The sequence below is a fragment of the Perissodus microlepis genome, chromosome 7, assembly GCF_051167445.1.
Source record: "Perissodus microlepis isolate ML-2025 ecotype Zambia chromosome 7, ASM5116744v1, whole genome shotgun sequence".
In the NCBI taxonomy this organism is placed as follows: Eukaryota; Metazoa; Chordata; class Actinopteri; order Cichliformes; family Cichlidae; genus Perissodus; species Perissodus microlepis.
Window position 1 is genome coordinate 25,993,747 of NC_140467.1, and position 11,468 is coordinate 26,005,214.

The 11,468-nt window shown below is 38.1% G+C and overlaps 1 protein-coding gene across 2 annotated transcripts; it reads right to left on the reverse strand.

The window, feature by feature from the left end:
- Positions 1-503: 503 nt before the first annotated feature.
- cstpp1 (centriolar satellite-associated tubulin polyglutamylase complex regulator 1) lies at positions 504-7,887 on the reverse strand. Of its 2 annotated transcripts, XM_084934397.1 has the most exons (10): positions 7,674-7,887; positions 7,495-7,597; positions 5,960-6,090; positions 4,254-4,338; positions 3,976-4,061; positions 3,304-3,348; positions 3,141-3,234; positions 2,434-2,543; positions 2,209-2,272; positions 504-1,452 (listed from the first exon to the last, which is right to left on the reverse strand). In XM_084934397.1, the coding sequence occupies exons 1-10, from the start codon at positions 7,714-7,716 to the stop codon at positions 1,284-1,286; spliced, it is 930 nt and encodes a 309-aa protein (XP_084790523.1). In that variant the 5' UTR covers positions 7,717-7,887; the 3' UTR covers positions 504-1,283. The 2 variants fall into 2 exon arrangements, with proteins under 2 accessions (XP_084790523.1, XP_084790521.1); XM_084934395.1 differs by having other exon boundaries at positions 3,141-3,348.
- Positions 7,888-11,468: the final 3,581 nt, after the last annotated feature.

Consider the following 11,468-nt stretch of genomic DNA (forward strand, 5'->3'; position numbering starts at 1 on the left):
ATGTCTTTGTAAAGAAATTTTGGACTAAAGCAAAACCTAATTCAAATAATAAAAGCAAAACAATCAAATCACCTTAATTGTATTTATCTAATAAACCTACTCTGTGCTAATTTTGATTTTATTTCTGATCTTTGAGGGGAGTAAGATTAAAGAGAGACTGGGCACGCCTTGGCCAAAAACACAATCTTTCATTCATGCTCATAATGACCCAACAAGAAAGCAGTATCCCCTGGAAATTCAACTCCTCTGGAACACTTTTACCTTCTCCACAGATGTAATGAGAGATACACCAGGGCAGCTTGAAACTCTTCCAATTCCGGCCTTTTCAACAAAAACTCCTGAAGAACAACCCCTGGACTGTACAGCAGTAGAGATGTGTTCTCTGAAGTGACGCTTCTCCATCTGCCAATCCCGTGCAATTCATGGTTCAGGGGTGGCTGTAGCTCAGGAGGTTGGTGGTTTGATCGCTGGCTGTTCCAATCAACATAGCAAATATCACAATATACACTTTCCCATTCAATTTTATTTATACACTGCAAGTTCACAGCAAAGTCAAGGTGCTTCACACACTAAGGTAAACAACCTACAGAATTAGAGAGAACCCCAACAACAGCACTTGGAGTAAGAGACCTCCAGCAAAACCAGGTTCAAGAAGTGGGAGTCATCTGCCTCGACAGGTTGGAGGGTGACGGGAAAGAGCAACAAGAAAAGTAAAAGTATATCGTTTTGTATCTTTCAAAGTTGCAAAGCCTTGTTGCTTAACAAGGTCACAGAATTTTATTCTGTATACAGTTTTGTGTTTACAGTAAGTTTGTAGATGTATTTTTTCCACATTGCTCTTGTGATAAACAGCCTCATACAAACATGGTTACATATACAGAAATGGAACGGTATTCATATAATGCTTTCTGCTTTTCTAGTCTTATTGACTAAAAAGCATGCTACAAGACAGGTTTGTATTATATATTTACTATTTTTGGATGCAGATGTGTGTGTATTGATGTTTGGAATTCATCTGGTTCCTTGTTTTTTGCATTCTGCACAGTTTGAGCCACAAACAGATTCATCAATAAATTATAGTGCAGTAGTGATTGGTGAGAGCTTAATTCTGTATGTTTTCTAATGCATGTTAGACACATCCTGCTTTCTTTAATATTATTTGCATTATTTACAATAGTAAAAGTTAGAAGGACGTCTTCTTCTTCTTCAGTCCTGACACACTGTCGATTTTCAACAGGCGTTCCTTTAAGACGGCAGGCAACAGGTCACTAAGTTGTCAGAGATCAGTTTTCAGATGAATCGGTCTCTTCAGTGGAGCCGTCACTCTCCACCTCCATCCTCCTCCTGTGGTGGATGTTCCTCCTGGGTGATGCCTTCTTCTGCACTTCTTTTAGCCCCCCCACAGCACTACTGCTACTGTTACTGCTAGGACTCACTACGATTTGAGCAATCCTGGACAGCAAGAGAACAAAAGATTACAATTAAAAGAAGAAAAGAGCAAAATGGGAGAAAAGCAAAGTTAAAGTATGTAGAGATTGTACTGGAGCTCTATTACATTTGAACACGAGAGTAGCAGCAGAGTAACTGTTTTCATGCCAGTGAACAGAAGTCTAACAATATCAGAATCAGCAGCTTGGACATTAATTAGATTTTGACCTTTGAAACCCACAAATTTACATATAAAAGATAAACCAGGAACTTTGAGCAATCCTGGACAGCAAGAGAACATCACTGCTGTGATTTTTCAAAAATTGATAAGTGTTAGCCATTATTGACATAAATGTATAAAAAAATATAAATTATATTATTCAAGGGAGTTTTTCTTGTTTTATAGCCTTGTGCTGCTGAGGGGTTTAATTTCAGATTACTTCGATGCTCTTTGCTATCAATCCAATCTACCTTACTACAATCTATACTAACTTTATACTGTCTAGGGGTTGAAAAGCAGCTCTGAAAACTCTTGTAGCATCTGCTTCTAAAATGTAGAATTCAGTTCGCTTAATCCTTAATAAGAGTAAAACAGAAACAACACAGGTCAACTGAAAATAGTACAAATCAATTTTTTTCTGTTGTAAGCCTCCAGCAGATCTGAGGAATCCCTCACTTGTCATATAACACATTAACACCTGGTTACAGCTGCCTAATATATGGAGTAATGTTCCTGTTGTTGATATGTTTATTACTATGTGCATAGATGTGCAGTCTCACAGTTTGTCCAGTTCCTGGTCCATCTCTGGGTCAATGAGCAGCTCTGCCTTACTGGGTAACACTCCTGCAGAATCAGGGAAACAAAAAGGTTCGAAATTCAAACATTTGAAAGCAACACTAATGTAATACAAACCAAATGCACATTTTTTGACTGATGTAATGCTTATGCACTGTGTGTCAATAAGACCCAGTGTCTCATTGACACACAGTGGTGGTTGAACTCACCAATAGTTTGGTTGATGGCCTCTTGTTTAGCCAGACTCATAAGGAAGCTGTAGTAAGAAATTCTGTCAGTCTGCTTCAGGATTTCCCTCATACATGACCTGGGCGGATGACTGCACACACACACACACACACACACACACACACACACACACACACACACACACACACACACAAATAATGACAAATCAGTACTGCAACTGGTACTGAAATTGTTGTGTGGTGAGGTGGGAATATTTTTGCAAATATTTAGTGTATACGCACAAAAACGCAGCGATTTATCAACATTTTTGCGCCACAATTTTTTCGTACTTCACAAACAAATTTAGTGTACGGACAAAATACAGCCTTACTGTCTTAGGAAATTTAAACACGCGTCTTTAAAATGAATACTTTTTTTTAAATTCATCATTATTATTGCTTTTTGGTCATTATTTATTAGTTTATATATTTTTTTATTTACAGATTACAATTAAAATTTAAAAAATGAAGCACCTAAATATTGGCCTAGACACACTAGATGCAAAGTTACTTCCTTAAGTCATCGCATTCACAAGATTTTAAGTGAATTCTGACATTGACCTTGAAGTCTAATGGTAGGAATTAGAAAATATTACATCAGCTACATCACCTTTGAGAGTTATCGCCTTCACAAGAAGTCTACATGAAACTAAAAGAATATAGTGGTGAGTGAGAACTGAAGTGTTTACCTGTGTTTGGACCTGTCGCACAGGGCGTCTATACACTGAACCAAAGTGGAAGGCTCCACCCCATCTTGTGGCCGCTCTTCTTTGTTGTTCTCCTCTGTAGACACAGATGGGATCTGCTCGATGGAGGTGGATGTGGGGACGATGACAGTGTTGGGACTCTTACCTGTTAGCAGATCTTGGTAGATTACCAGCACACAGTCCAGGAACTCTACGAACACAATGGATGAATTTAATGGACGTTTCCTTTAACTTCTACAAAAACAAATCACATTATTAACATTATTACATACATTTTATTAATTTTGTATTTATTGTTATTACTATATTTTTATTAATATTGGTTTGTTTATTCCCTCGGGTGAAATAACTGAGACAATGGGTTCATAAAACCTATTTTATCAGTTATTTTATCCTTTATTATCCAATTTAATCAAATCTTTACATTCTTATCTGTTACCCAAGTTAAATATTCTGTTTTTCTAGGCTACTTATTTTTTCAGTTAGTGGTGAATTCTTTACCCCCCTTAGTTTATTACACAGTCGTTATGAATGAGTCCCTTTATTTTATTAACCCATATTACCATTCGGTTCCCTGGATTAACAGTAATCTACTCCCTTTGGTAATTTTTTCAGTCTGTTTCCTAGATTTCCTATTTCATTAACTAGGTTCTCTTCATTTAATAATCAGTGCACATGAATTATTACCATTTTCCCTTATTTTCTCTATATAATCCTTTGGGTTTTTATTCTGTTCCTTCAGTTTATTGATCCTTTCCCTCCCTAAATTCATTAATTTGCTCTCTTTAATTATTCTTTTCATCACTTGGTTTATTACCTTGGTAGTAAAACTGCAGCTGGAAAGCATAAAGAAAATCAGAGAAAGACATCAGACAATCGATGGTGTCGTCCATCACAGCAATTCTAGAGGAGGAGAGAACAGCAATCATTACCCAGAAACATTCAGCCTGTTAAGATCTGTTGTGTTCAAAATGTGCTACATTGAAAATGTGCTCAAATGAATTACATAGGATTATATATTCTGCAAACCACTCAGGTTTCATCTTGATGTGAAATAATCAAGATGAAACCTTGGGAAGTTACTCTTTTGCTGACCTGGCGGCACTCTGAACTAACACCACTGGAAAATCTGGACACAGTAACTGCAGCAGGGACCTGTATTCCAGCATGGAGAGCAAGTCTGGAACACAAGACACAAAACATATGTTGGCTACAAATTACACAATGACTAACCACCAGTTTTAAACAGAAAACTCATGACAGCACAAAACTGTAACACATAAAACTGTCAGTGACAACTAAAACAATAATGTAACACTTATGACATAAACATAGTTTTATATCAAATTTTTTATTAATTACAAATACAATGACATCAAAAACTTTGTCTCTTTGATCTGCAAGGATTTGTAAATTCACTGATTTTGAAAAAGCATGTTGTTTGAGGTCACTGCAACCACATCAAGAAGAAACATACAGCATCACCCAGATTTAACTCCTCCTGTGTCTATTTAATGTCTATGTCTACATTTACCAGCTTCCTAAGTATACCATAATAAACTTTAGATCTAGTCAGTGTGTCCTGCTGGGATGTTTCAAGAGTACAGGGCTATTTGGTCCTTGTACAACTGTATTCACACTTATTTCTAGTGGGTAATGGAATCTCCCAAGGCTGCTTTGACTGATTTGTCCATGATTTTTATGGACAAAATTTTAAGTTTTAAGGTCAACAGGTCCAACCAAAGGTTGTAGTGTGTCAAGGTTGGTAGCCTCATAATCTCATGTCTGCTTTTTACAAGTGATGCTCACTCAGTTGTCTTCATTAAGGCTCAGGTGGTAGAGCAGATCATCTAATAACCGGAAGGTTGGTGGTTCGATCCCAATCTGCCCTAGTCTGCATGCAAGATGTTAGTCCAATGTTGTTCTCTGGTGTGAATGCATGTGAATGTTAGACAAAAAAGAACTTAGAAACAGCATAGAGAAAAAGTGCTTGTGTGAATGGGTGAATGAAACAAGTTGTGTAAAGCAGCGATGCCCAACCTTTTTTGTGCCACGGACCGGTTTATGCCCGACAATATTTTCACGGACCGGCCTTTAAGGTGTCGCGGATAAATACAACAAAATAAAACTAGTACCGGTACCGAAAAAAAGAAGATTTATTCATAACACACGTGAAAAGACCCAGGAAAACAGAGTTAACGATAAAAACGATAACAAAATAACGCTGAAAACCGATAAAACCCTAAAAACCACACATTTCACACCTGAGCCTCAACTCTCGCGGCCCGGTACCAAACGACTCACGGACCGGTACCGGTCCGAGGCCCGGGGGTTGGGGACCACTGGTGTAAAGCACTTTGAGCTCAGGCAGAGTACAAGGGCGCTATATAAGAACCAGTCCATTTACCATTAATCGTTAAGAGATACCCTCCAGCTCGGAGGATTCCAGAGTTTGATTCAAAGCTAAGTGTTAAGTGCCTTGAATGAGAATTAGGACCACAAACTGTGAGGCCAGAGTTCTCAGTCTTAACCCAGAGTGCACATTCTGGGTTAAGAAAAAGTTGCTGTCCCAAGTGGTTAGGTCTTAGTATCTCAGGAGAGTGACAGATGGGTAGGTCTGTCATCAGCAGTACTGTACATCAGCAGTAGCACTGTACCTCACAACAATAACATCTTGAGAGTGAATCCAGGCTGGGGTATTTCTGTCTGTAGTTTCCATGTTCTTTACTATGACTACATGGGTTCTCCCCAGAGGTACTCCAGCTTCATTTCACAGTCCAAAGACCTTATTGTGTTCTCACCTCCACTTTTGCCGATCTGTCTGTAGCATTTCCAGAATACTCGAATGAAGGATGCTCTGTTATGTGGAGTGGCCTGGATGTAGTTAAACTCTCTGAAGAGGACGTGGTTACTGTTCTTTACACTGCTGAAACTACAGAGACATTACAAACCCAGATATATTATATATTTCTCTCACACACACACAGACACACAAATTTACTCAATTGCTCTCTGCGATTAATGAAGTCTCTCTGACTCTGATATGTCTTTATAAATAACTTTCTGTCAGGACAAGGAAGGCAAGAAGTGCTTGCATTGTTAAAGCTCCCCGCCTGTCTATTAGCATGTGCATCCATCCTTTACATTACTGCCACCTTGTGACCACACGGAGCTAGAATTGCTGCAGCTCTCTCTGGTTTGAGGGCGTGTCCATCTCCCGTAACACTGACTTGAGCTGGGCAAGCTGAGAGGTCAGCAGCTTTTTTCTGGTTGTTTTGCGCATGTGCACTGTGGATAAACTGCTAGTCTTTAACGGTAAACTGATGGGAGACCAGTGTGCGAAACAAGCTGCCGCTGGCTCAGCTTTCACTGCTCTGACACCAGTAATGAACTGTGCTTTGTCTGGAAACACACCCACCATTACCCTGTGAAATAGCTTCAGTCAGATTCATCATAACAGATGAGTTTCTTCTTGGTAACCACCTTGGCCAACATGTGTAATGAAGTGAATATGGTGTGAGAAAAAGTTGTTATTAACTTCTTTAGTACTGTGACAATACTCAAGATGGGATAGTAGCTCTGACCATGTCTGCTCTTTTCAGATTAGCATTTCCCGAATGTAGATTTTTTCATTAATGTTTAATTCCTCAATAGACATATGCACAAGCTTTTTAATTCAACTGGTTTTTTTATTATTAATGTATTTTAATACACTTAAAAAAATCATGATGAAGGACTGTGAAACTGAGCTCTTAAACAACAATTTCTTTTTCAGAGATCAGATTTTTCAGAGATATGTGATGCTCACACAACAGCCACACATATGATGAATATGATACTGTACATTAGGGCTGCAGCTATCGATGATTTCAGTAATTGAGTAATGTATTGATTATTCCATCTATTAATCAAGTAATGTGATAAGATAACTTATTCCACTCTCTGTGTTCCAGATGCTTGATCCACAGATTCATCATTTTCACAGACTTTTCCTGTCTGTCTGTCACTGTGTAATGCAGGATTAAAGACCTGAGGGGGGGGCGGCTCCATCTCCAGCTCGTGCAAATGCATGTAAGTATCAGTATGATCTTCAGACAACAATGAAGTAGTATTGATACGTATAGCCTATGCATTTGCACGAGCTGGAGATGATAATCCTTTTAAACCGCATGACACACTGGCAAACAGTGACAACCATTCCTTGAACATGACGATGTAACACCAAGTACACGGAGAGTGGAATTCGTAAACAAATCTAACTAGTTAACGTAAAAACCTGTTAACCTGAAGCACCGGAGCTGCAGTCTCACTGTCTCAACAACTGTGTGGAACCTACTATTCAGCGAAGTAGCGGATTACTCCGAACTGGTTGTATTCCTCTTTGTGTTCTAGCAGCTGGATCACAGCATCATTCAGGTAGAACAGCACATTGCTGTCCGCTGGAACACAGACACACACAGAGATTATAAAGTTAGCCTAGGAGCTAACTGACACAGCTAACAACACACGACCTACCGAGATACTGATCAGCGGGAACCGTGGGGTTCAAACGGTTCATTCTGCTCTTCCTATAGAAACCCACTGAAACAAGACTTAATAAATACGCAGCTATAATCGGTGAACAGTGCAGCTATTTACTGTACGTACACTGTGTTCTTATTACTCTGAATTTTGTTAGCTAGCTGTCCTAACATGGTGAGCTGGTGGACTTCCATGGAAACCGCCGGATGTTGTGAGTTACATTAATCAGAACCCCTCGAACAATACTACTTACAAAGATTCCGCTTTGAAAGCAAATGATTTACAGAATTTAAGAGCTTTAAAAACTGAGAAAAATTGGAACTTGTATTTTGAAATTCTCACGTGTACAGATTTTTTTTAACACACTTGTGTTTTTAATTTACAGTTACAAAAAAATATTCACAAATGTGTAGAATGATATTTTCACAAATAGAATAGAATAGAATAGATCTTTATTGTCGTAAAGGCCGTTATGAATGATTGAGAATGAGTCTTGTTAAAGAACCCAGATTGCAGTTCATACATAGCGCTGATTCCCAGCTACGCTGTTTGCAGTGCGTGCCCACAGGTAAATTTATTGCAATTTCTCTAAAACTGGGTGTGACGGTTTGCAGTGTAGTGCTATTTGCCTGCTCCTTTGGTTTGATAGGTCTCATGTGCCGCTGGGATATTAGTAGAATTTATTTCTTTGGCATTTCATTCGACACCTTAGTGCTTAGTTACATAAATGTTTAAAGTATCTTTAGTTATTTTGATTCAGAAACAACACAGAATTATAAGTCAAATGTCTCCTATGTGTGTTGTCCGTTATCCGTGACTGTACTATCCAAGTACAGTCTATACAAGTCCTCTCTATACTTAAATGTTTCATAAACATTCTTTAACCTCCTAAGACCCGAACTCTTCCACAGCATGCATTTTTAATTTCTCTTTGATATTTGAGCATATTGGGGCCCGATGAATGTAAAAAAGAAAGAATTACCAGATTTTTTTTTTTTACCTTATTTTTGTTTTTATCAAAAATAAGAGCCACATATGAGGATATTTGTTTAAAATTTTGATAGAACAGTAGCAGTATAATGTCCTTGTAAGTGGATATCAGGCCCTTGTAGAGCAAAATTTAGTATTTTGGTCTAAATAACCCAAAATGTGATGTCCACATATGCGGACACCAGGTCCTAGGAGGTTAAGATACTAAAATTCAAATCAAATTAGAGAGGCTGGGATTTGGTGACTTCGTATAACCAACAACAATATTAGAGCACTTTTCAGCCCAAATTGATTTTGGGCAGTCAGTTTTGTCTTATCAAGCAGCTCATACCTGGAATACAATACCCTCAGAAATAAAGACTATATAACATTCTTTCTTTCTTTTTCTAAATTTGTAAAACAGTGATTATTGGATAATCAAACATGACATAATGCCCTTGAAAATCCTTGATTCTAATGGTTTTTTTTGTTTTTTGTTTTTTTTTTGGGGGGGGGGGGGGGGGGGTGTAAGTGATTATAGGGTTTGATCTTTAATAATGGTATATGGACATTTGTTTATGTCACACGTTTTATGTTCACACGCTTCTAAATGTTTGGTTTGTTGATTTGTTTAATATGCCATTATTTTCCCTTTTAAATAAACACAAACATTTACAAATTGTATTGATAATCACAGCCATCACTAAAAAAATAAACTGTGAATGGCCCTTGGTGTGCTATGTCCAGCTGATATTGAAATGTGTGTACTCATGTAATTAAAACATGAACAAATGAAATTAAATTATCTCTACTCTTTACCTTGGCAGAGGGCAGTAGGAATGACAGAAATAACAGGACTATGAGTCTATTGTATATTTTGCGTTATTTTACATTTTCGTCACAAAAACTCGCCAAGGTTGATTCCTAGTGAATGCAGGCCACTGTCTGCTGTTTTAGCCCCGCTGTCAAAATGTCAAGTGCCCACATCTGTCTTACTGTGGAGGGAGCTGTAAAACCTTGTGTAACATTTTGATAGAGATCAATAAGTCACCTAAGCTCACTGCTGTCTGTTGACAGCAATACTCTGGTGAGTTTTCTGTAAGTGATATTTTTCTGCTGTTGGTTGCTGGTCTGCATTACTGCATTACTTCTTTGAAGTATAAAAAATATAAATTGTATAAGTATAAATTGTCATCTGGTGTGAGAATTTAATCAAACTGTTTATCAGAGTGAAAATACAATACTTTTTGGACAGTAGCGGGCATAATGTTAGCTTAATTGTCAGCTGTTATTGTTGTCAACAGCAACAACCCACAGTTACCCCTGTGTCGGGAGCATGCGGTGGACTGTCCAAATCACGGACAAACAGTATCCGTCATTCTTGATTTTTAGTTCGCAAACACTTCTTATAATGACTTATTACTACTGAAATTTTGGAGGTTTTAGCTCTTTATACAATCAAGTTACAGAAGGATACATATTACCAGGCAAAATGTCGTCGGTTTGTTGAAATAATCCAGTCCGATAATACCTGAGAACAATAAATGTATCATTTCTGTTGTAACCCACAAACTGAACGGTAATTTAACGACACTCATCTTTTACTTTCTCACTGAACTAAAACGTCACGACTTCCACGTGTGGTTAGTTGGAATGGAGGCGGAGTCAACTGGATCCGCTTTCCCTGCCCAGCGCGTGCTCCACATGCAGGGGAACCTAATTCCTTCAGAGATACCTACCTTTACCTACCTTGACACGACACAATCATTTTATGGTGGCCATCAAATTCTGCACTGAGCTTTGGAGAGACTTTTATATATCCTTTATTTACCCAGATACAATGTGTCGTTGACATTAAAAATGTGTTTTTCGAAAGAGATCAAGCCAAGAGGGTAGCAGAAATTGTAACAAACATAACACCACAGTTCTATAAACTTACTTAAAGTGACCAAAAAGGACTGCATTGAGGACAGTGTGGGTACAAATACGCAGAGTTATAAAGATACTTCAACAACAGGTTATTTCTTTATTCTATATATAACCCAATCATAAATCATGTTCACTACTGTCTATTTACTAATATGAGTAAAAATATTCGACCGCAAAATACACATAAAAACATCGGAAATCGGTTTTTGGCATAACATCGCTCATCACTAAAGTTTAAAGGGCGTGCACGAAACAAACAAGTAGTGTTTACATAGACAATCGTAGTTTTGAGATAGACTTAATTTCAGAGTAGCCAATGAAATCTCTTCTGAGAAAGCAATGCACGCGTTGTTCCAATCAGCTAAGGAATTTCACACATTGAAGGCGGAGCATATTTCAAACGCAACCAATCTCTCTCCACATCTGTCTCCGTCTAGTGAAAAACAAAGAAGCCCATTAGATGAATAAGTAGTCACATAAGTAAAATGTCACTGTATAAAGGTAGCATTTTGTTTGTGTGCTGCTTCTTCACCGTCCATGACAGGTTGCTTATGCAGTCGGACTAAATATTAAAAGTGATTCAGCACTGGAGTGACGTCGTCGGGGTGGTGTCCCGCTCTCCGCTCCGCCTCCGTCTGTCCGGCTCTGGAGAAATTTGAAAAAGCTGAAAGAAGTTGGACGTATTTAGCGAAATCGGAAGTGGGCGTTCATTTGTGTTTAAAATAAGAGTTCAACACACGCATATTCCACAAACAGACAAACAAATATTTTCATATCCCAGCCCAGAAATACTTTTTCGAATTTTTTCTTTTAACGAATACGCAATTTCTGTAAATTATATTTATAATTTGAATTAGATAACAAACAGCGCAACTGTCTGTTTTATTCTGT

Coding starts and splice junctions, on each gene's coding strand:
- cstpp1 (XM_084934395.1), bottom strand. CDS start 7,716: ATGAACCGTTTGAACCCCACGGTTCCCGCTGATCAGTATCTCG. Junction 7,598..7,673: donor TCCCGCTGATCAGTATCTCG/GTAGGTCGTGTG, acceptor TCTGTGTTCCAG/CGGACAGCAATGTGCTGTTC. Junction 4,062..4,253: donor TTAGTTCAGAGTGCCGCCAG/GTCAGCAAAAGA, acceptor CTCCTCCTCTAG/AATTGCTGTGATGGACGACA.